Below are 18,508 nucleotides of genomic sequence, written 5' to 3' on the forward strand. Positions count from 1 at the left end.
CTTGCCTCGAGCAAGCTGAAGCCAGAACTGAGAAGGAGTACTCTACTCTGCCGCACGTGAAATACAAACCCGGCCTCCGGATTTATCTTGGTGACCCTGGTAGCAGGCTCCTGGCCCTGGCTACTTCTGGCGCCACGACCGCACTTCACATCATAATCATCATCATCACATCAGCACGCCCACTCCACACACACGGCCGCTTAGCATCAAACACCTGGTCGCCTCCACTACTCAATCAATAATTTGGCTGTCCCCTTTGGCTGCTTACTTTTCGCAGGAATGGCGACTGAAAGTAAGCCTTTGTAGCTCGCTTTAAGATATATGGGAGATGTGAGGTGGGAGTGCAAATCCCGTACCGCATAAAACCCTATATGATATTTACTTTACCCTACTGTAGTAGCAGCAATCGCAACCCCAGTCCACTGGGGCAAGTGGCTCGATTCGGTATCCTCTGCCGGCCCCTCCCAAGTTCTTCATATACTAGAACTAATTACAGGTTGTCCCTGTACTGTATGTACATCCAGAAAGCAGATGTTGGCAGGTCTGGTTGGTGTACATGGATAACAAAAACCTGTCCCGGGGCGAAGCCAAGGAGCAAAATAAGTGATTGCCTATTCCGGGGATCCTCACACCCCAGCCGGGTAGGTGCCCCTACCCATGCCCTTGTCAGGCCGGTTGAACACGGAAAAGAAGTCGTGGGTCGAAGGTGAGCCTCGCTCGATTGATGGCTCGCGCAGCGTATTCCATAACCCATAGGCGACTTGGCGAGTGCGGCGATTGAAAAGCCCATACATACACGACACACCCCAGCTCCCACCCACCCGCATTTGACCTGCAAAAAAGTGCCACCACCCTTGTCCTTCACAAGCTAAAAAAAACCCGGCGCGGTGGAGTGTCCCTCCGCTCTGCCAGACCCCTGACTCCATGCTCGCCTAGGAATCCCTACGACCCTCTGCGGTTTTGCCCAGACCCATCTTTGTACCTTGACCCCTGGAACAACCCCCCAGCAGCTCGGAGAAGTCCCAGGCCCGGGTACTTACAGCCTGACCAGCGTCTGCCGAGTGGGAACAAATACATATCCGTTCGAACCCCGTACACTCCGTCGTGAGCCGCAACATCCTACTCTCGCCATTTTCGTCCGAACTACCAAGAACTATTCTTTAACAGAAGACGTGACGGTAAACATCAGCAACAAAAACAACAACATAAAACACAACAACAATCGCAGCTTTGTTTGGACAAGTGTGTGGCTTAGCAGACGCTCTATCCGGAAAACGACACTCACAAAAGAAGAGGGAAAAAAAGAGACACAGCCAGCAACAGCCCTTGCAAGCTTTTTGTTCTGGGAAAACTTGGAATTCTGGCTTACGCAAACAAGAGCTTATAACTGGAGCGCGAACTATCACATTCGGCCACCGCAAAGGAAGCGAAGGACTTACGTTATTTGTTGGCAGTGACTGCGCCGCCAACCAACGTTTAACCGGGCCATACTTAGCGAGCGCTGTCTCCCCGCCTTCCCCCTCACATCTTCTGTGATTCGGATTCACTCGTGTGGTCCGTGATCTTTTTGACTGCCAGTTGGCTCTTTTTTATGGTTCAGCTGTGTAAATCACATCTGGAATAACGCTCAACGAAACCTCAGTTCCGCTTTCCGTGCCGGCTGGCCTGGACATGATATACTGTTCTTATCTTGACAACTAAGTTACCCCTTCGCCCTCAATGGGGGCTCTATCTGGTCTGGATTCTCGTCATCTCTTGGCCTATCCGGGTACGCCACCAGAGCTGGTGAGCCCGAGCTCATCAAGCTACTCCTCAAGACCGTCCGAGGGGGCCCCAGTGTCTCCTCCCATGTCCAACTATGAACCCTCAACAACGGTCGATGTGCTACCCAGAAAGCCTTCAGACGACTTATCAAACATGAGGAGAGCTCTTTCGAGTCAGAGCAGCACCCGGCACAATGAAGATCACCGGGAACCGCAACAGCGTCAACAACATTTGCCCAAGCTCCCTCCTCTGAGCAGCATCCTGACCATGGCACAGGACAGCATGCTTACCCATTCGCCATATGAGGAGCGCCGGGCTTTCTCAACTGGTACATCACCCCTGGATCGGCCGCAAACATCAAGCAGCCTGCCAGTGCCAAAAAGGCCCTACTCTCCTTCATATTTTCCGCCAACCGGCCCATGTAGCTCGTCGGCAGCGCCTCAATCCAAAGGCTCCTATCCTCCAAGGCTGGAGGAGAGGAATCCTTTTCATTCCGTGCCCAGGGGGCCTTTCCATGGCCCTCTGTCCCCTCCACACCGAGAGTCGGACCATAGGCTAGCAGACAGGACGCCCGAAGAGTATGTACCACGTGCTGCGGGGGAGTACTCTCCTAACAGCAGGTATTCCTACAGAAGTCAACCGGATCGATACCCAGTGTCTATGCCGCTCGTTAGCAACCATGGTGTCAAGCGCGAGTACGACCATCCCTCCGGACCGGCTCCATACAGAGATGCCCATCTTCAACGACCGACGACACACTCACACGCTGCGCCCTCGCCCCCGACCGCTACCAGCAGCATCGTCTCCCCTGAGGGCATACCATCCAAGGACGGCCTTGGCCCCAAGATCTGGACGGGAACACACTTCCTCCCACGTTTTGTGCGCGCGGCAGAGGTCCCCGGTGAGGGCATGTGCTACTTCTACGATGACGGCAGCCATTGCAAGACAGTCATCGATGGCGAGGTTGTCAACGCACACTGGGGAGTCACCAAGGCAGGCAAGCCGCGCAAGCGCCTCGCTATTGCCTGTGTGACATGCCGTGAGAAGAAGATCAAGTGCGATCCCGATTACCCGCGCTGTGTTCAGTGCGAGAAGTTTGGCCGTGTGTGCAAGTTCAAGAATGCGCCGCGGGGTGGGAACAACACCAGCCCCTCAACGCCGCCGGCCGAGCTGGCCGATGACGTGAGGCCTAGGAGCAAGAACTCGAGTGCCAGTGTCTCGCCCAGGACGATACCGGCGACCGAGATAAGGGAACGAGACGGCAAGAGGCCGAGGTATGCATACGAGGTCGACCACAGCCAACAGAGGCATCACTCGCCCAGGCAGCAGCACAGGGCCTTCACACACCCGCAGTCTCATTCACACTACTCCCACACACCGCCGCCACCACCGCCACCTCCACAGCCGCAACAGCAGTATCCCCACCAGCGGTCTTATCCACCTCCTCAATATTCATACCAACATCAGCCTCCTCACCACCAACACCCTCACCCTCACGGGCACTACCACAGCCAGCCTTCGAGCGCCGTCGGTGCACCCGGCGAGCGGCCCTCGCCCATATCTTTGCCTTTGCCACTACCCACCCTCCCCAGGGAAGGCAGTAGGACACCGTCTTCCTGGAACCCGCCCGAGCTGCCCAGGATACGGTAGTTAGTTGAGGAGGATGACTGGACTCTGGATTCTATTTCACGACACGATATTTTATTAAAAACTCACATGTAAACTACTTTCTACCTTTTTATTTGGGCTCTGCGGAATTTGGCATTATAGTCATGCGGCGTTCATCACTTTGATATTACTTTTATGGTGTATACGGTATCCATCAAGCTTCCCGGCGTTTTTTTTCTGTCTTCTTTTTTTTCATTGTCCGTTTATAGCTTTTACTTGAGGCTTCATGGCAATTGTCGGACACTAGTAGCCGGGGAAGGGGGGGGGGGGAAGGGAACAAAGGAGTAGCTTCTGGGATATTCCCCCATGACTTGGGGGATTGTCTCCCAACTCCAGCCAACTATAATTTAAATATTATTGCCAAGAAAAATCAAGTCTACTGTCATGTATGTGACTCAGAACGCGTGATTCGAGGTCGAAATCGAATTTTAAGACTGGGGTGGCCATTGTGATGACTCTGTTAGGCCCCCGAATAGGCCGGACAGAGAGTATGGTCGGCCCAGCTGCTTCTATGTACATTACACATTTTGGTCGTCTTCAGGGATTGCCAATCCTCTAGCCTGTAACGCCCACCCCACAAAGGAAAAAAATAAACAAGGCTTCTGGCCTGAGCACTTCCGGCCCAGGATAATAGTACTACTACAAAAACGGGATATCCGCAATCACCGCGAAACCGCCCAAATACAGTTCTGAAGCTGTCAAAACAAGACATGGCATAAGTAATACAGCTCCAAATGTTTCCACCAGACCTTGACCCCTCCCAAGCCATGCCGTCAATGGCACATACTTCAGATTGTTGAGCAGCACCCCTAAGAACCGGCAGCAAGCTTCTTGTTTTGCTTGTCGAGCCTATCCCTGGCGCCATCGTCTAGGGAGCCCCACCACTGCTTCAGCAGCTTGGAAACCTCGTGATCGGCCGCCGTGAGCTCCACGGGCGGCCCACGAATCTGTGGCATCCCGCCGCTGCCGCCTTCAGCCGCATCGTTTCTGTCATGCGCATCGTCGGCGTCGTCAAAGACGGCGTACGAGGACTTTTCGACCGAGCGCAAGCCCCAGCCGCGGTCCGTCAAGGCAACAATGTTAAAGTCGCGCAGCAAGACGCGGTCTCCAGGCTTGACTATGGGCAGCGAGTCTTTATGTAGGCGGTACAGCTGAACCTCGTACACTCGGGAAGAAATACTGGCGTCGGTCACGTTGAAGGACATGCAATACTGCCGCGCCTTCGTCCGTGTTGGTTTGGTGCCCTCGGTCGTGGCCAGGACAAGCAGGTCAATCGTTTTCCCAACCATCTTGGGTACTCGGAGTAGAGTCTGGTAGTCGGGCAGGTCTTCGCGTAGTCGACGTGTGACCTCTGTCTTGATTTGGTTGCTGTTGCTGGCGCTAGGCGCCGCCTCCGTGCGTGCCTGTGCATCTGAAGAGGCTGTGGGTTTCTGGCGACGAGAGGGACTGGTAAGCGCTCCCTTGGCAAGCCTCGTACTTGCGTCCTCTGTCACGGCAGGGCTGGCGCTGCGCCGAAAACTGCTAGAGGCAGACCTTGTGGTCATCCTGTTTTTTGCAGCCGGGGCTGACACGTCCAACTGGTCAGGGAGTCGCTTGCGCTTGTTGCCTGCCGCTCTAGCCAGCCTGACGCTTGGATCTGCGTCGGCTGGTGGGGCTGATGGTTCTATCGGTTCCGAAGGCTGCTTCCGCTTACTTGCAGCAGCTCCCCTGGCCAACCTAAGGCTAGGGTCGCCGTCAGTTGTTGCGATTACCGACCTCGTCGGCTCAGCTGGTTGCTTGCGTTTGTTCCCCGCAGCCGACCGCGCCAGCCTGATACTTGGGTCACCATCTGTAGCATCAGTTCGCTCCTGCGGCTGCTCGGCAGGTCCCTTCTTAGTCATCGCGCCCTTGGCCAGCCGGACGCTGGGATCGCCATCGTGGGCTGTCTGCTTGACCTTATCAACTTTCTCTTCGGCCTTTGTGAGAGCCTGCTTGGTTTTTGTAGCCCTGGTGACAGGCCGGGCAGCCGTTGGAGTATCGGAAGGCTCATTCTTGCGACTGGCCCGAGTGACCCTTGTAGAAGGCGGCTCAGCTGATGGCTCAGCACCTTCGTCAACGGCAAGCTCGCTCATGTTGTCGGGCTGTGGCGTGTTTTGCGATCGGACTCTAGGTGTTTGTTCGTTATCCTTCTTCAATGCACCCCTAGTGACCCTTGTCGAAGCCTGTTCCCGCTCAGAATCGCTGGAGCTCTCCTCTGTGTCGAGCTCGGGACTCTTGCTTGGTTTGTAGGCAGCCCTCGCTGCCTTGGTATCGTTTTGTTTATTAGCGCTGCGGGTCGCCCGCGGTGTTGGCTTTGGCTCTGCAGAAGACGCCTCTTCTTCTGGTTCGTCGGCATTCTCCTTGCCAGACTCGTTGTCCTCCGCCGCCTCTGATACATTCCGAGAATCGTCTGACCCGCCGAACTTCACAGACGATGATTCCTCGTTTGCTTCACCGATGCTTTGATCTTCATCCGGCCCGTCGTCGACTTGTCGAGGCTCTGAGTCGGAGGCATCCTCTGCGGCCTTGAAATCATCTTGAATGTCAACCCGAATTTCTTCCTTCTGCAAAGGTTCAGCAGCAGCCTCTTCGGGAACGCTACTCGCTTCGTCGGAGTCCGACCTTTCGTCTTCATCATCCTCTTCAATGATAGAGGGGCCATCCTTGGCACCACCATCATTATCAACTTCATGTGTCGTGCTCAGAACAGGCGACGAAGGGATTTCTTCGTCTTCAACAGCCTTGGTATCTTGCGACAAAGGTTCCGGCTCGCCGTCCTCGGCAGCACCGGTTGCATCTTTAGAGCTCTCAGGGGCCTCAACATAGTTGCCGTCTTCAGAGTGATCGCTTCCATCTTCACCTTCAGCAGCACTATCGTCTTCCGAGGCAGGGCCTGCGTCAACCATATCAACGTCATCAGACATTGGTTCCTGAGAAGTAAACCGATTACGTGGGCTTTGTATATCCTGAGATGGCAGAGCAGTCGAAGTTTCGGGTTCCCTATTATCAGCTCCGTCTGTCTCGGCCTGTCCAGCCTGGCTATGTGGCTTTTCTGCTGAAGTGTCGTTTTCCTGAGTGTCCGTCAACAAGTCGTCATTAACATACCCTGATTCAGACGGAGGAATCTGAGTTGCAAATTCGCGACTCTGGTTCGATCTCAGACTCGACGCAGACTGTCCGCGAACGTGCTCGATTTCGGACGATGCAGGCGACGCCGGATCCTGGGGAGGAGCAGTGTTGGCGATTTCGTCTTCTTCGGCAACACTCTCAACGTCTTCAACAATGACCTCGACATCTTCTACCATGGTCACAACAGACTTTTCAGGCTCTCCGCTGCCTTCAATCACATCCGTAGCTTCGACAGACTTCAACTTGCTGGTGGTGACCTGCTCGACGTCTACCGAGACCACTCTCTGCGAGATCATATCGTTTGCCTCGTCCTCGCTGACGATGTCGCCGATATCAGGCTCACCATTCGCAAGTTCCATTTGTTTCTTGACTACAATGCTCTCCTCGAGCTTTTGTTCCAGCGCAGCTACCACAGTTGACAGCGGCGATCCACTGTCTAGCACAGGGGCCTCCACCATTTCGGCGTCGTCGTCCTCCATCGGCGCCTGCTCTGTGCCGGCAGCCTGGGCGGTTTGTATGGATTCTTGTTCGTCTGCCTGAGTAGTGTTCTCAACCTGTGGTGTTTCCGTCCCTATTGGGGTGGGCAGTCGACCGGTTTCTGCTACTGCGGCGGCTTGCTCCGGTGCCACAACAGACTCCTTTGACTGTTCTGAAACGGGATCTTCTTGTATAGGTGATGAAGGGGTGGCAACATTTGGTACCATCTTCTGGTCTGGTTCACTTTCTCCAGCTGGGGGAGGCGAAGACCGTGTTGCGTCCTCGACTTCATCCTGGATCTCTGTTTGTTCCTCGCCACCAGTTTCCTCGACAGTCTCGATAGACTGTTGCATCTCATCGGCCGCAGTCGGGAACAGAGCCCCGGACATCATCGGCACAGTCATTTCAACATCTTGATCGGGTTTTGGGCTGGATTGTTCGTTTTGGGTGTCTTTGACCGGATCCTGATTTGACCGCTCTGGTGTGACATGCCGCAAAGATAACATTATTGGCTCGGGCTCGGAGTTGATAGCAGGCATTTGAGAGGCTTCGGAATCGGGTTCGGTCTGAACAATGGACCTTACCGGGCTCTCAAATCCCGCAAGCTCGTCATCCTCACCCTCTGCATCCTCCTCAGACTGTTCAGACTGTTCAGATTCAGATTCAGATTCACCATTACTTGGCTCAGAGTGGACGTCATAAGGTGGCGATGGTTGCGACGCGCTTGTTTGGGGTTGTGAAGCTGGGCACGTATGTCAGTCCTGCGAATACAATCGGAGGGTATCAAAATAACAAGAAGGAACTAACTCTGCGATACTAGATGTGATTCCTGGCCAACATCGTAGCTCTCGAGGTTTCGCTGAGGTTCTGCGTTATGAACGCTAGCGGGTGGAGGAGGAGGATCACTCTCATCATCCGATGAGTCTGATAGCAAGTCAATCACTACTGGGCCCGTCTGCTGTGGTGCCCTTTGGAGCTTTGGTGCAGACATCTCCTGTGATTCTCCGTCGCTTTCGTCTTCCTCGGAATACTCTTCTTCCTCCTCTTCTTGGCCCTCACTTCCATCCGAATAATAATTGCCCTCCTCATCCTCTCCCTCAGGCGGTCCGTTGTCGTATGGCCCCTCAACATCGTCCTCCACGTCGGCGTAGTTCCTCATATCGTAATCATCATAGGACTCATTGGCCAATTGGCGCTCGTATTCGGCTTCATCGGGATTCAAGGATTCCTCGGATGATACCGATGCTCCCTCGACATTGTCTTCCACCATTTCATCTTCGGCTTCGTTTTGGTATCTATTCTCGTTGTATGAGCCGTACACGTTGGCCTCTGTGGGCAATGCTGTACGGCTAGGAGTGCCCAATTCTGTATCTGGGCCGTCTGCATCCAGAGCTGCTGTGAGGGAGGGATCAATGGGAAGCTCAGCATCAGCGTGTGCAGGGTTTAGTATCTGTTCATTGCTGACATTCCAGAGCGGTATCGTCTCTTGATGGACTGCTTCGCCTCCATGCGAAGCAGGCATAGAAACGGGCGCGAGGTCTTGAACCATTCCCGAAGTCTCAGCTCCAGTGCTGACCGGGAGTGATGTCACCTGCTCAGTGCCATGGGCTTGCGGAAAAGGCTGACTATGCTCCACCTCCATGCCCTGGGACGCAAGCGGTATAACAGGGCTATGATGAAAGCCAAACCTGACCTGCTCCTCTATAGAAGGTCCGCTTTGCTCACCAGATATGTCTGTCTGAAATCTAGGCACAGAGTAATCGCCATTACTGCTTTCGAATCTGCCGAATAGGGTGCTAGTCACAAACGTCGAAGGAACAGTTGCTTCGATGTTTTCAGTTGGCATCTGCACACTTTCTGGCGAAACTGTTGGTGCGAACAGGGGAGGAGTGTCTGGCCCACTGGCATCTGTGGTTGGTTTCTCTGCAGACGATGCTACCTGACGATCTATGCTTGCCTCATCTGGGACAAGATTCGACTCGACGACCTGGCAACCTTCATCAACCATCGTTGGCCCCGAGAACTTGAGCTTCAGCGCAGATGCTGCCGCGCTTGGACTATCTTCGATGCCTGCAGCAACCTCCGCTTCGGCATCCTCCTCCACGCCGGCTTCGCTGGGCTCGGGGCTAGGCGTATGGCTAGCATATCTCCATGATGCACTGTATCGACCGAATCGCGCCCTCTTGCGGCCCTTTCCTTTCACCCCACCATCGTCTTCTGCAAACGGGTCGTGGTCTGGTTCGAAAAGAGAGCCATATGACAGGCGTGCTCTTTTGATGAAGGCCGGGGAATGAAACTCGACATTGCTCGATTTCTGCACAGGACTGGAGAGAGAAGGTTCTTCGGCGAAGGGGAAATCCTCGGAAGGCGCTTCGAGGATGGGAGGTTCGGCTGCAGCGTCCGGTTCTGTGGAAGGCGGATTGGTCACATCCAGAATCTTGGTGTCGTCGGTGAAGGCGGATTTGATCTGTCAAAAGGTTAGATGGATCGGCACCCGCAAACGCATCTACAAGTGCTGTGCGCAACCTAGTATACGTACCTCGAGAGTAATTTTCTCAGTGTATTCAAGCTGCCAACCCGAACAGGATCCAGGAATCCGGGCTTCGTAGGTGTTCGCAGCCCAGCCTGCACCCGCCAAGCTCAGCAAAATCTCATCGCCACTTTCCAGCCCACTCTCGGCGACGAGCTTCGCGATCGCGCCATCGACCTGAAGACGAATTTGACCATTGGAGTCGCGCAACCGGACGTCGGGCTCGGCGATGACAAAGGCAAAAGATTTGCGGATCAGACTATAGGGCCAGACTACTGTGACCTCGCCTCTCACGACGCGCGAGTCCTGGTCGGAGAGTCCCGGGGCGAGCTGGGCGATCGGGGTGGCGATGCCGTCGATGAGGGTCTCGGGACGGCTGGCCGCAGATGGCGCGTCCATATCCATGGTGTCGAAAGTTGTTTAAGTTTTTCTTTCTTTTTTTTCCTTTTTTCTTGCAGAGCTCAGCACAGACGACGCGCCGAACGTCGCCTGCGCCGGGTTCGTTCTGCGGAGATGAAGGGTCGTTTGCGCGTCCTATAAAACCATTGATCGTTTCGATGACCTGGGCGGCAGGTTTGAAAATCGAGGGTGCCGATGCTTTCGCGTAGTTGGATTGCTGAATGAAGTTGTGTATGGGGAAGATAAAATGGCGGAAAGCGACTTTGATGGAGGTACCTTTTGTGAGGTATCTTTTGGATGTGGAAATCAAAATCGCCCAGAAAAAGCTCCGACAGCTACAAACGCAAACAAGCAGGCAAGGCACCTTCTCCAACTTTATTCAGCTTGCAATACAGTCAGTCAGGTACTTGGTTGCCGGTACCTGGAGCTGCACATACCATACCTTGATTCCACGCTAGTATGTTTACGGAAAGCGGTCTGTCAAGTTAAGTCCCACCCGCTGGAATCCACCCATCTCCGCTTTCAGCACCCCGCGAGACTGGGGCTCTTTCTCACCATTTATCGGCCGCATTCCAACTTCTAGATGGCGTGATTGAATAGAGTAGAACACAAGTCCAAGAGGCTGCTTGGGCCGGGTGCTTGCAGCTGTGGGAAATATTGGCTTTCACCTGTCGCAGGACGTTTTCAGGAAGTAAAGCCCTTTTCTGGTTCCGGTTTGACAAAATGGTCCTCCGAGCCTGCTTCGATGTGAAGCGCATCGCCGTCATCGGCGCTGGCCCCTGTGGCCTCGCTGCTGCCAAATACCTCGTGGCGCAAAAGGCCTTTTCCGAAATCGTTGTCTTTGAGCAGGCAGCAGAAGTCGGCGGGGTTTGGAATTACAGCAAGACTCCCTCGAGCACGCTGCACGTTCCTCAGACGAACCCCTTGTGCGCGCCGGATCCCCCAGTCTTTCCCGACAAGGAGGGACCGGCTATGTTTCCGTCGCCCATGTATGATCTCTTGCATACCAACATTCCAAGAACTATAATGGGATTTAAAGACTTGGAATTGTCTGCCGGTGTGGCTTTTCCCCATCGGGATGAGGTTCAGGCTTATTTGGTGAAGTACTCGCAAGACGTTCGACATCTTATCAAATTCTCTACCATTGTCAAAGACGTTCGTCTCAGGCAAGGGACAGAAATTGATCAATGGGATGTCAGAACCGAGTCCTCTACGGGTGGTAATCCACAGATGCAGACCTTTGACGCTGTTGTGGTTGCATCTGGTCACTACTCCACGACTTATATGCCCCGGATCCCCAACATTGAGGACTTTCACAAAACGCACCCAGCCGTCATTACACACTCAAAGACCTACCGCTCGCCCAGTATCTACACGGGCAAGAAGGTCATTGTTGTGGGCAACTCAGCCTCAGGAGTTGACATTGCAGCGCAGATCCAGAGGGTGGCTGGGAAGGTGTTCCTCTCGGTGCGGGAGGCGACAGCGTCGGATAGCTTAGCCCACATTGGGGCTGAAGAAACACCTCCAATCTCAGAGTTTCTGGTGAAGGAAAAGGGGGTGCAGTTCGAAGACGGCCGGGTTGAGAAGGACATTGATTCCGTGGTGTTTTGCACTGGGTATCTTTTTGCCTTCCCCTTTTTGGAGTCGCTTGCTACCCCGCTGTTGACAGACGGCCGTCGTGTCCACGGACTATACAAGGACTTCCTGCACATCAAGCATCCTACATTGGTGTTCCCGGGTCTTCCGATCAAGGTTATTCCGTTCCCATTCTCGGAAAGCCAGGCTGCAATCTACGCGCGGCTCTGGGCGAACGCCTTGCCGCTGCCATCCGAGAAGGAAATGTCCGACTGGGAAAAGAGCGCGGAAGAGCAGAGAGGCCCGGCGTTTCACGTCTACCCAAAGAAGGGCGATGTCGAGTATCTCAGGGAGATGCACGCCTGGGCTTCAAAGGCCGAGAGTGGAAAGGAGCCTCCGCTATGGACCGATGAACAAGTTTGGCAGAGGGAAATCTACGCGCAAGCCAAGCTAGAGTTTGAAAAGACTGGCAGGACCGCCAAGACCCTCGCTGAACTCGGCTTCCATTACAAGGCGCCGTCTGACGTAGTGGAGGAAGCCGCTCAGGATGTTCTATGACCGCAATGATATTTTGGATATAAAAACTTAGACAGGATCAGTAGGGTAGTACATGTCGTCCTTGATTGTGGTGGGATAAGGCAGACCAGCCAGACAAACCATACAAGTTTAGCTTGTCCGCTGAACAGACTAAATGCAATACCACAACTGCGTAGCCAGAACCCTGGCTTTGGCATTGTTGGGCAGAACAACTACGTCTGCCCCGATGGCATTCCTATCACGTTATGTCTGATGTGACTAGCGTGTTGCTGCAAGCTTTATCAAAAAGAAGAAAAGAAAAAAAAGAAAAATGCTGGTAGGGCTCGCTACGGACAACTCATTCAGCTTTCCCCGAACAGGATTACAAGGGACTTCAAGGCTATCTGTCGACTGTTGACATCGAGGTAGAGGATGAACCAATGGGCCATTACTATAAGGGACGGAAATGAGAATCTATATCCTCCACTTATTTTAAATAAAAATAACATGGAGATGGTGAGCCACGACAAGAAGCATGATCCCAAGGACCTCAACGTCCGCCCCATCTTTCACCACAACAAGTCTACAAAAGAAACACTCGACAGACACTGCTGCTACCTTGATGGTGCCACGAAACTTGTCAACGAACACCAGTTGCCATGTTCGAACTCCTACTTCTCTACTAATGCACCACACAATACACTTGTGGCTTGCAACGAGGGCAGGATCAAAAATGAGGAGATCTGCGAAAATGTCCCTAATCCAGTCAAGATCTGGGCCGAGTCAGAGTTAAAGAAGCAAAAGGAGATACCACCAGTTCCGTCGCCGTAAAATTAAACCAAAGTTTCTTTGGTGTTTCCATCATTACCTTTTTACTTCCTTTCGGTTTCTGGTGTTTATATTGGACTTTCAGTTTGTTCTACTGTCCTATCTTACCGTGCGTAAGGGTATGCATAGACGGAGTCCAAAAGCATTCGATCTGGGCCTGGGATTCATTTAGACGACATATCAAATATCCACATCATATCCCTTATTCAAGTCTTGCATTATCTAAATCTTAAGGATTCACCTTCTTCCCTCGGCTACTGGCAAGCTCTCCCTATGACTTCAGGAATATTTTGACGGTTTACTGCCCACTCCAGGCAGAAAGATGGCGCACTCTGTCAAGTCAAGGGAAGGTCTTTGGGTAAACATTATGTCTCGTTCCTTCTCAAGACCACAACAAAAAACGAAAACATTGGACGAGTGTCATCCCGTGGAATACCATGTCGCGCATTCATTATCTCGGAACCAACCTACACACAGTCAAGCCAGTCAGCCCTATGATAGTCTTGAATTCGTCTGATCCTGCAACATATGGGGAAAGCAGCCTAGTCTAAACCGGCATTTTCGTCCAATTTTCAATGGCGCCATAGGTGCCGGCCTTCTAAGGAAGTAGCGCGCAAGCGATTGCGCCAGTAAGTGGTTGCAGAGTCGAACCCGAAATAAAACCTCCAAGTTTTTGGCCACGCGCAATATAAGCAAGCCGTTGCCAAGGGCGGGGCCCGCTAATCTGTATGTGGCCAACGCCCTATCCAAAGGAGCTATCGTGAGCAATGAGAGCCAGGAAAGAGGGCATGCTTTAGCGGGCCCGCCGGCTACGATTCCAGGGGTTTAAATGGTTACAGCCAATGCCGCGCGATTGGAATGGAGATGTTCCCAGGTAACCTACCCTACAAAGCTGGGGGGATTGCATTTGTAATCGTCACCAGCCTGCAAGGTATGAGCAGCTGGACTCGGACTTTCTTATCTTTACCTGAGTCTTCCCGGTCCATTGGGTTCTGTCGCAATGGTCTTCAAATGAACTTCTTAGCTGGCAGACGACAAGGACGCACCATCTAAAACTACAGTACCTAAACCTGTCACTGTTTTAAAGAGATCAGCGTCTCTACCGGCCTAGGTGAAGCTGCTAAGATGCAACTACCCACTCGCCCCCTGTCCCGGAGGCAGGACAATGGTGAAGACGACAGCAGGCCTCTACCCCGGGATCTGAGCCATTACTATTCGCAAACGACCAAGAACCGAAAACCCAGCCAAGTCAAGGAATTTTATAAATTTTTCCAGATACCAGGCATTGTGAACTTTGCCGGAGGTAAGCATCAGCAATATTCACTCTCTAGAAATTCAGTGTTGCGCCCGGTATGCTCGTAGAAAGACTAACCTCTCGCCCCTCCACCGCGGGCGCACACAACCGGCAGGTCTTCCCAACCTCCGCTTCTTCCCATTCGACACGCTCGAGGCGCAGACCGCAAAGCCGGAGCGCTGGACGCCGAGCGAAAGCACCGCCACCAACACGGACAGCCGCAGCAATGGCGACTCTCGCGACCGCAGCGAGTCGACCCACATCACGGTGCCGCTGGTCGCCAAGGAGACGGACCCGCTGCGCAAGATCGACCTGGCCACGGCCCTACAGTACGGCATGGCCGACGGCTACCCGCCGCTGCTGTCGTTTGTGCGCCAGTTTACCCGCGAGCACCTGCACCCCGACGTGCCGTACCGCTCGGGGCCAGAGGTCGTCCTGACCGTCGGCTCCACCGACGGCTTCGCCAAGACGCTCGAGCTCTTTGTCGACCCGTGGAGCGAGGGTAAAGGAGACGACGTTCGCGACAGGCCCGGATTGCTGTGCGAGAGGTTCGCCTATGGCAACGTGCTCACCCAGGCCAGGCCCAAGGGCGTCCAGGTCGTCACCGTCGAGGCCGACTCGGGCGGCATGCTTGCGGATGGACCGGGGGGCTTGGAGGATGTGCTCGCAAACTGGGATGACAGCAAGGGCCGGAGGCCCCATCTCCTGTACACGGTCACCATGGGTCACAACCCGACGGGCATCGTGTTGGATGTGGAGCGGCGAAAGGCGCTGTATGCTATATGCAGCAAGTATGACGTGCTGATCGTAGAGGATGATCCTTACTGGTTAGTCAATCCTCTGCCGCCAGAGGACATGTGTGTTGCCCAGTTGCTCACATAACTCTTTACAGGTACATGCAGTTTCCTTCGGCAGCCCGAGAGGAGGCCAAGAGCAGGAATTTGCCCCCGCCACAGGTGACCTCCACATACTCACGGTCGACCGGCTATCCGTTCTTGGACTCCCTGGTTCCATCATTCCTGAGCTTTGACGTGGACGGCCGTGTTGTCCGACTGGACACCTTCTCAAAGACCGTTGCACCTGGCTGCAGACTCGGCTGGTTAACGGCACAGCCTGCGATCATTGAGCGATTCGTAAGGTAAGCTTAGAGTATCTATATCCGTGTGAGAAACCACTCGGAATTTCTCTCTGACGGTTGCTGTAGAATCACGGAAACATCGACCCAGCAGCCAAGCGGGTTCGTCCAATCCATGATTGGCGAATTGGTCATGAGCTCCCAACCCACCGAGACCAAGACGACATTCCTCGGCCTCCGCACCCACAAGGACCGGACAGCCTTCACCGGCTGGCAGATGGACGGCTGGGTGCGCTGGCTCGAGGGCCTCCGCGGCGTCTACGAGGACAGGATGAACCGTGTTTGCCGCATCCTCGACGACGGCAAGTATCAGCTGAAGCAGGGCACTCCGGTCGTCCCCGGTTCACACCCGCTGGACGCCGATTGGGGCGTCATCACCAAGAAAAAGCTGTTCGAGTTCGACTGGCCCCGTGGCGGCATGTTCGTGTGGCTTCGCGTCTTCTTCGAGTCGCATCCGCTGTGGAAGGCTCCAAGGCCTGGCAAGGACGGCGAGCCCGCGGGTGTGATGGACGGTGGCGTCCTATCGGGCGCCTTGTTGGCCATGCTCACCAAGAAGCCGTGGCTGGTTCTTGTTGCGCCCGGGTTCATGTTCAGCGCCAACGAGGAGATTCAGCGCAAGGATGGCTGGGCCTATTTCCGGCTGTGCTTCGCCGCCGAGGCCGAGGAGGCCGTCGACCCGTGCACTCAGAGGTTCGTTGATGGCATTCAGCGGTTCTGGAAGATCAAGACAGTCCGCGAGATTGAGGATCTGTTGAAGGGTTTCCCCATATCCAGTGGCGAGGCATCATCCATGAATGTCGCGGACCAAGATGTCGGAAACATGGGCATGTATATGGGATGCTAATTCACGGCACGGAATGAAATAAATGAAACAAATACAATAAGGCACAAGCCTAATTAAATTGAAGCCTGCCAGGGTGAAGTTAGTATAAGGTTTGACCCGGCAGCGGTGTGGCGTAATCCTGATTGGTAAACCGGTCATGCAAATTTCCGTCGTCGGCCTTCCCCTGCAAAGAAATCGGATGGCACATCTGTGAATAAGCGGCGTTTGATGGCTGTAGCCGAATCAACCTCAACTTCATATCCCAGCACCACAAGTCACCAGTCTCTCAACAGGCCAATATCCACTCGTATTATCATGGCTTCTCTTTCAAATTTATCATGTCATTCGGGTATTGGATTTGACTCATGTGAAGAAACTCATTAATCACCATCATCTCACTGCCGATGAAGCTACAGAGGTGAAATCGATCTGCTGAAATGACATTGCACTATGGTTTTCCATGAACCCACTAGACGCCCCGTAAAAAAGAAGACAACCTTTTGAAATCCCCATGCCCAAACACCCAACCTAGTTCTCGTGAAGCTGAGTCTTGAACGCCTCAGGTACCTCAGGCTTGCCCTCCCTGAGCTTCTCCTCACCAAGCTTGTTCTTTTGGTAGGCGGAAGCGTAAGGGTTAAGGCGGAGGAGGATCTGCTTGTTCCTGAGAGGGTTCTTCTTGAGGCAACCCTGGCGCTTTGTGCGGGCAGTGCCCTTGGGTGCGCGCAAGACGCTCTGGATTTCGGAGCTGTTGATCAGACGGGTAAGGTCTGCTTGGCTGACGACGTTAGAGGGCAGGAGGAAGTCCTTCTTGAGCGCTGAGGGGGTGGTGGTGGTGCCGTAGATGTTGTCGAGGGCCTTGAAACCAGCGGAGGTCCAGACAATGAAGCGACCAAGGTGGCCACCAGGGGCGAGCTGGAGGAGGTTGAGGGAGTAGACGGAGCTGGTCTCGACACCTGGGATGTTGCGGAAGCCCTTGACAAGGTCGGTGCCGTCGGTGGCAGGGTCGTAGATGACCAGGGGACCGCGGCGCTGGCGGTACCTGCGGCCACGAAGCTTACCCTTACCGGCACGCATGGCCCTCGACTTCTTGACCTTGTCAAGGTCAGCACCGGCGCCGACGGCGTTCAGGAGACCGACAGCGGCGGCAGTCTTGGCAAGAGCGGCACCGCTGAAAGCAGCAGAGTCGATAACCAGGGGAACCTCGGGGATGTTGCTGATCCTGTGACCGCGGGCGAGCAGGAGAGGGGCGACGGCCGAAGCAGCGAGAGCGGAGGTGGTAGCGAAGCGCCTAGGGCGAAAGTCAGTATAGTCCCTTTACTGGTGGTCTGAATTTCCCACTAGTCGCTACTCACTTCTGGCCCTGGTTGACCTTGATGTGCCACTTGCGCCAAACCTTGGTAGGGGCGAACATGCGACCGGAACGGCACATGTTACCGAAAGCGGCCTGACCGGCACGGTGGGTACCACCACCAGAGACACGGGGAATACGGGCAACGGCACGACCTATTGTGATGCCATTGTTAGCAACGTGATCCGAGAGTTTGTGTGTGTGTGTGTGTGTGTGTGGCTGTTATTTGGTTTGGCGCCGCAAACTGAGCTTCATCTGAGGATTGGATTTTGAGGAGGCTCAAGGCTAGCGATAGCAAGTCCAATGATGCCTCCTTTCCTCAAACTCCGCCAGATTTGATGCTTGGTGCTCTCAATCTCGAGACCAAATATTCGCCCATTTCAGGTTGCACTAACCAGTTCCCCAAGACTCGGCAGAGGTCTGGTGACCGGCCTTCTCGCTAACGGCGTACGGCTGGCGCTTGTTCTTTGCCATTCCCTTGTGAACCTGCTGAACAATGTCGGGACGGATAGGGGCCGTGAAGACATTGGGGATCGGGTGGGTGGCACCGCTGGCCTTGCCATCGGCGCCGATGATCGTAACGGTCGGTCGGGAAGCCATTGCGAAGATTTCTGCTGTCTGGTGCGTGAAGGTATTCGTTCGAATTAGCGATCGAAACTCGTTTTTTGAGAGTTCAGGCTCTTCAAGAGTCTGACGGCGGGTATAGATGGCGACGAGGCTCACCTCTGGCTGGTCGGCTGTCTGTTGGTTAGTATGTCCTCGAAAAAGGTACGAAAGCTTTTTGCTTCGTTTTTGCTCCTCTAACGACAATTTTCGTGGGGGGCAATGGTCGGTGGGGCTACTTTTTTTCGTGAAACTAAATCACGTGCGTGATGGAGCTTGGGTGAGGTTTTGGTTTTGGAGCTCTCTGACGACCCTAACCCGGAGCATGCAAGCCGTTCTGTACTGTAGCATTTTGAGGATCCACGTGGCAGGCAAGCCTCCTAGGATGTCAGGCATCAATA

At 54.1% G+C, this 18,508-nt stretch overlaps 7 protein-coding genes across 7 annotated transcripts; 4 read left to right on the forward strand and 3 right to left on the reverse strand.

The window, feature by feature from the left end:
* Nucleotides 1-597: 597 nt before the first annotated feature.
* Nucleotides 598-1,489, reverse strand: MGG_15836 (uncharacterized protein; the record flags this gene model as incomplete). The annotated part of the gene is made up of 3 exons (XM_003715112.1): nucleotides 598-832; nucleotides 983-1,158; nucleotides 1,440-1,489. The coding sequence occupies 3 exons, from the start codon at nucleotides 1,487-1,489 to the stop codon at nucleotides 627-629; spliced, it is 432 nt and encodes a 143-aa protein (XP_003715160.1). The 3' UTR covers nucleotides 598-626.
* On the forward strand, nucleotides 1,082-3,736 carry MGG_08185 (uncharacterized protein). Its single transcript, XM_003715113.1, has one exon. It carries the CDS (start codon nucleotides 1,720-1,722, stop codon nucleotides 3,412-3,414), a length of 1,695 nt encoding a protein of 564 aa, XP_003715161.1. The 5' UTR covers nucleotides 1,082-1,719; the 3' UTR covers nucleotides 3,415-3,736.
* Nucleotides 3,737-3,835: 99 nt separating this feature from the next.
* MGG_08186 (uncharacterized protein) lies at nucleotides 3,836-10,357 on the reverse strand. The gene is made up of 3 exons (XM_003715114.1): nucleotides 9,596-10,357; nucleotides 7,864-9,523; nucleotides 3,836-7,798 (listed from the first exon to the last, which is right to left on the reverse strand). The coding sequence occupies exons 1-3, from the start codon at nucleotides 9,989-9,991 to the stop codon at nucleotides 4,242-4,244; spliced, it is 5,613 nt and encodes a 1,870-aa protein (XP_003715162.1). The 5' UTR covers nucleotides 9,992-10,357; the 3' UTR covers nucleotides 3,836-4,241.
* Nucleotides 10,358-10,708: 351 nt separating this feature from the next.
* On the forward strand, nucleotides 10,709-12,118 carry MGG_08187 (thiol-specific monooxygenase; the record flags this gene model as incomplete). Its single annotated transcript, XM_003715115.1, has 1 exon — nucleotides 10,709-12,118. One exon carries the CDS (start codon nucleotides 10,709-10,711, stop codon nucleotides 12,116-12,118), a length of 1,410 nt encoding a protein of 469 aa, XP_003715163.1.
* Nucleotides 12,119-12,583: 465 nt separating this feature from the next.
* MGG_08188 (uncharacterized protein) lies at nucleotides 12,584-12,907 on the forward strand (the record flags this gene model as incomplete). Its single annotated transcript, XM_003715116.1, has 1 exon — nucleotides 12,584-12,907. The coding sequence occupies one exon, from the start codon at nucleotides 12,584-12,586 to the stop codon at nucleotides 12,905-12,907; it is 324 nt and encodes a 107-aa protein (XP_003715164.1).
* A 921-nt stretch (nucleotides 12,908-13,828) lies between these two features.
* Nucleotides 13,829-16,605, forward strand: MGG_08189 (aromatic amino acid aminotransferase). Its single transcript, XM_003715117.1, has 4 exons — nucleotides 13,829-14,207; nucleotides 14,314-15,025; nucleotides 15,091-15,336; nucleotides 15,403-16,605. The coding sequence occupies exons 1-4, from the start codon at nucleotides 14,030-14,032 to the stop codon at nucleotides 16,175-16,177; spliced, it is 1,911 nt and encodes a 636-aa protein (XP_003715165.1). The 5' UTR covers nucleotides 13,829-14,029; the 3' UTR covers nucleotides 16,178-16,605.
* MGG_08190 (60S ribosomal protein L4-A) lies at nucleotides 16,201-18,296 on the reverse strand. The gene is made up of 4 exons (XM_003715118.1): nucleotides 18,228-18,296; nucleotides 17,900-18,122; nucleotides 17,509-17,659; nucleotides 16,201-17,444 (listed from the first exon to the last, which is right to left on the reverse strand). The coding sequence occupies exons 2-4, from the start codon at nucleotides 18,102-18,104 to the stop codon at nucleotides 16,685-16,687; spliced, it is 1,116 nt and encodes a 371-aa protein (XP_003715166.1). The 5' UTR covers nucleotides 18,105-18,122; nucleotides 18,228-18,296; the 3' UTR covers nucleotides 16,201-16,684.
* Between the last annotated feature and the right edge of the window lie 212 nt (nucleotides 18,297-18,508).

The sequence above is a fragment of the Pyricularia oryzae genome, chromosome 2, assembly GCF_000002495.2.
Source record: "Pyricularia oryzae 70-15 chromosome 2, whole genome shotgun sequence".
In the NCBI taxonomy this organism is placed as follows: Eukaryota; Fungi; Ascomycota; class Sordariomycetes; order Magnaporthales; family Pyriculariaceae; genus Pyricularia; species Pyricularia oryzae.

Excerpts from the sequence above, each read along its gene's own strand:
- MGG_08185 (XM_003715113.1), top strand. The coding sequence starts at position 1,720 with ATGGGGGCTCTATCTGGTCTGGATTCTCGTCATCTCTTGGCCTATCCG.
- MGG_08186 (XM_003715114.1), bottom strand. The coding sequence starts at position 9,991 with ATGGATATGGACGCGCCATCTGCGGCCAGCCGTCCCGAGACCCTCATC. Across the intron at positions 9,524-9,595 it reads CTGAGAAAATTACTCTCGAG|ATCAAATCCGCCTTCACCGA; the intron begins GTACGTATACTA and ends ACCTTTTGACAG. Across the intron at positions 7,799-7,863 it reads ATCACATCTAGTATCGCAGA|CTTCACAACCCCAAACAAGC; the intron begins GTTAGTTCCTTC and ends ATACGTGCCCAG.
- MGG_08189 (XM_003715117.1), top strand. The coding sequence starts at position 14,030 with ATGCAACTACCCACTCGCCCCCTGTCCCGGAGGCAGGACAATGGTGAA. Across the intron at positions 14,208-14,313 it reads CATTGTGAACTTTGCCGGAG|GTCTTCCCAACCTCCGCTTC; the intron begins GTAAGCATCAGC and ends CACAACCGGCAG. Across the intron at positions 15,026-15,090 it reads GTAGAGGATGATCCTTACTG|GTACATGCAGTTTCCTTCGG; the intron begins GTTAGTCAATCC and ends AACTCTTTACAG.
- MGG_08190 (XM_003715118.1), bottom strand. The coding sequence starts at position 18,104 with ATGGCTTCCCGACCGACCGTTACGATCATCGGCGCCGATGGCAAGGCC. Across the intron at positions 17,660-17,899 it reads TGCCGAGTCTTGGGGAACTG|GTCGTGCCGTTGCCCGTATT; the intron begins GTTAGTGCAACC and ends GCATCACAATAG. Across the intron at positions 17,445-17,508 it reads AAGGTCAACCAGGGCCAGAA|GCGCTTCGCTACCACCTCCG; the intron begins GTGAGTAGCGAC and ends CTTTCGCCCTAG.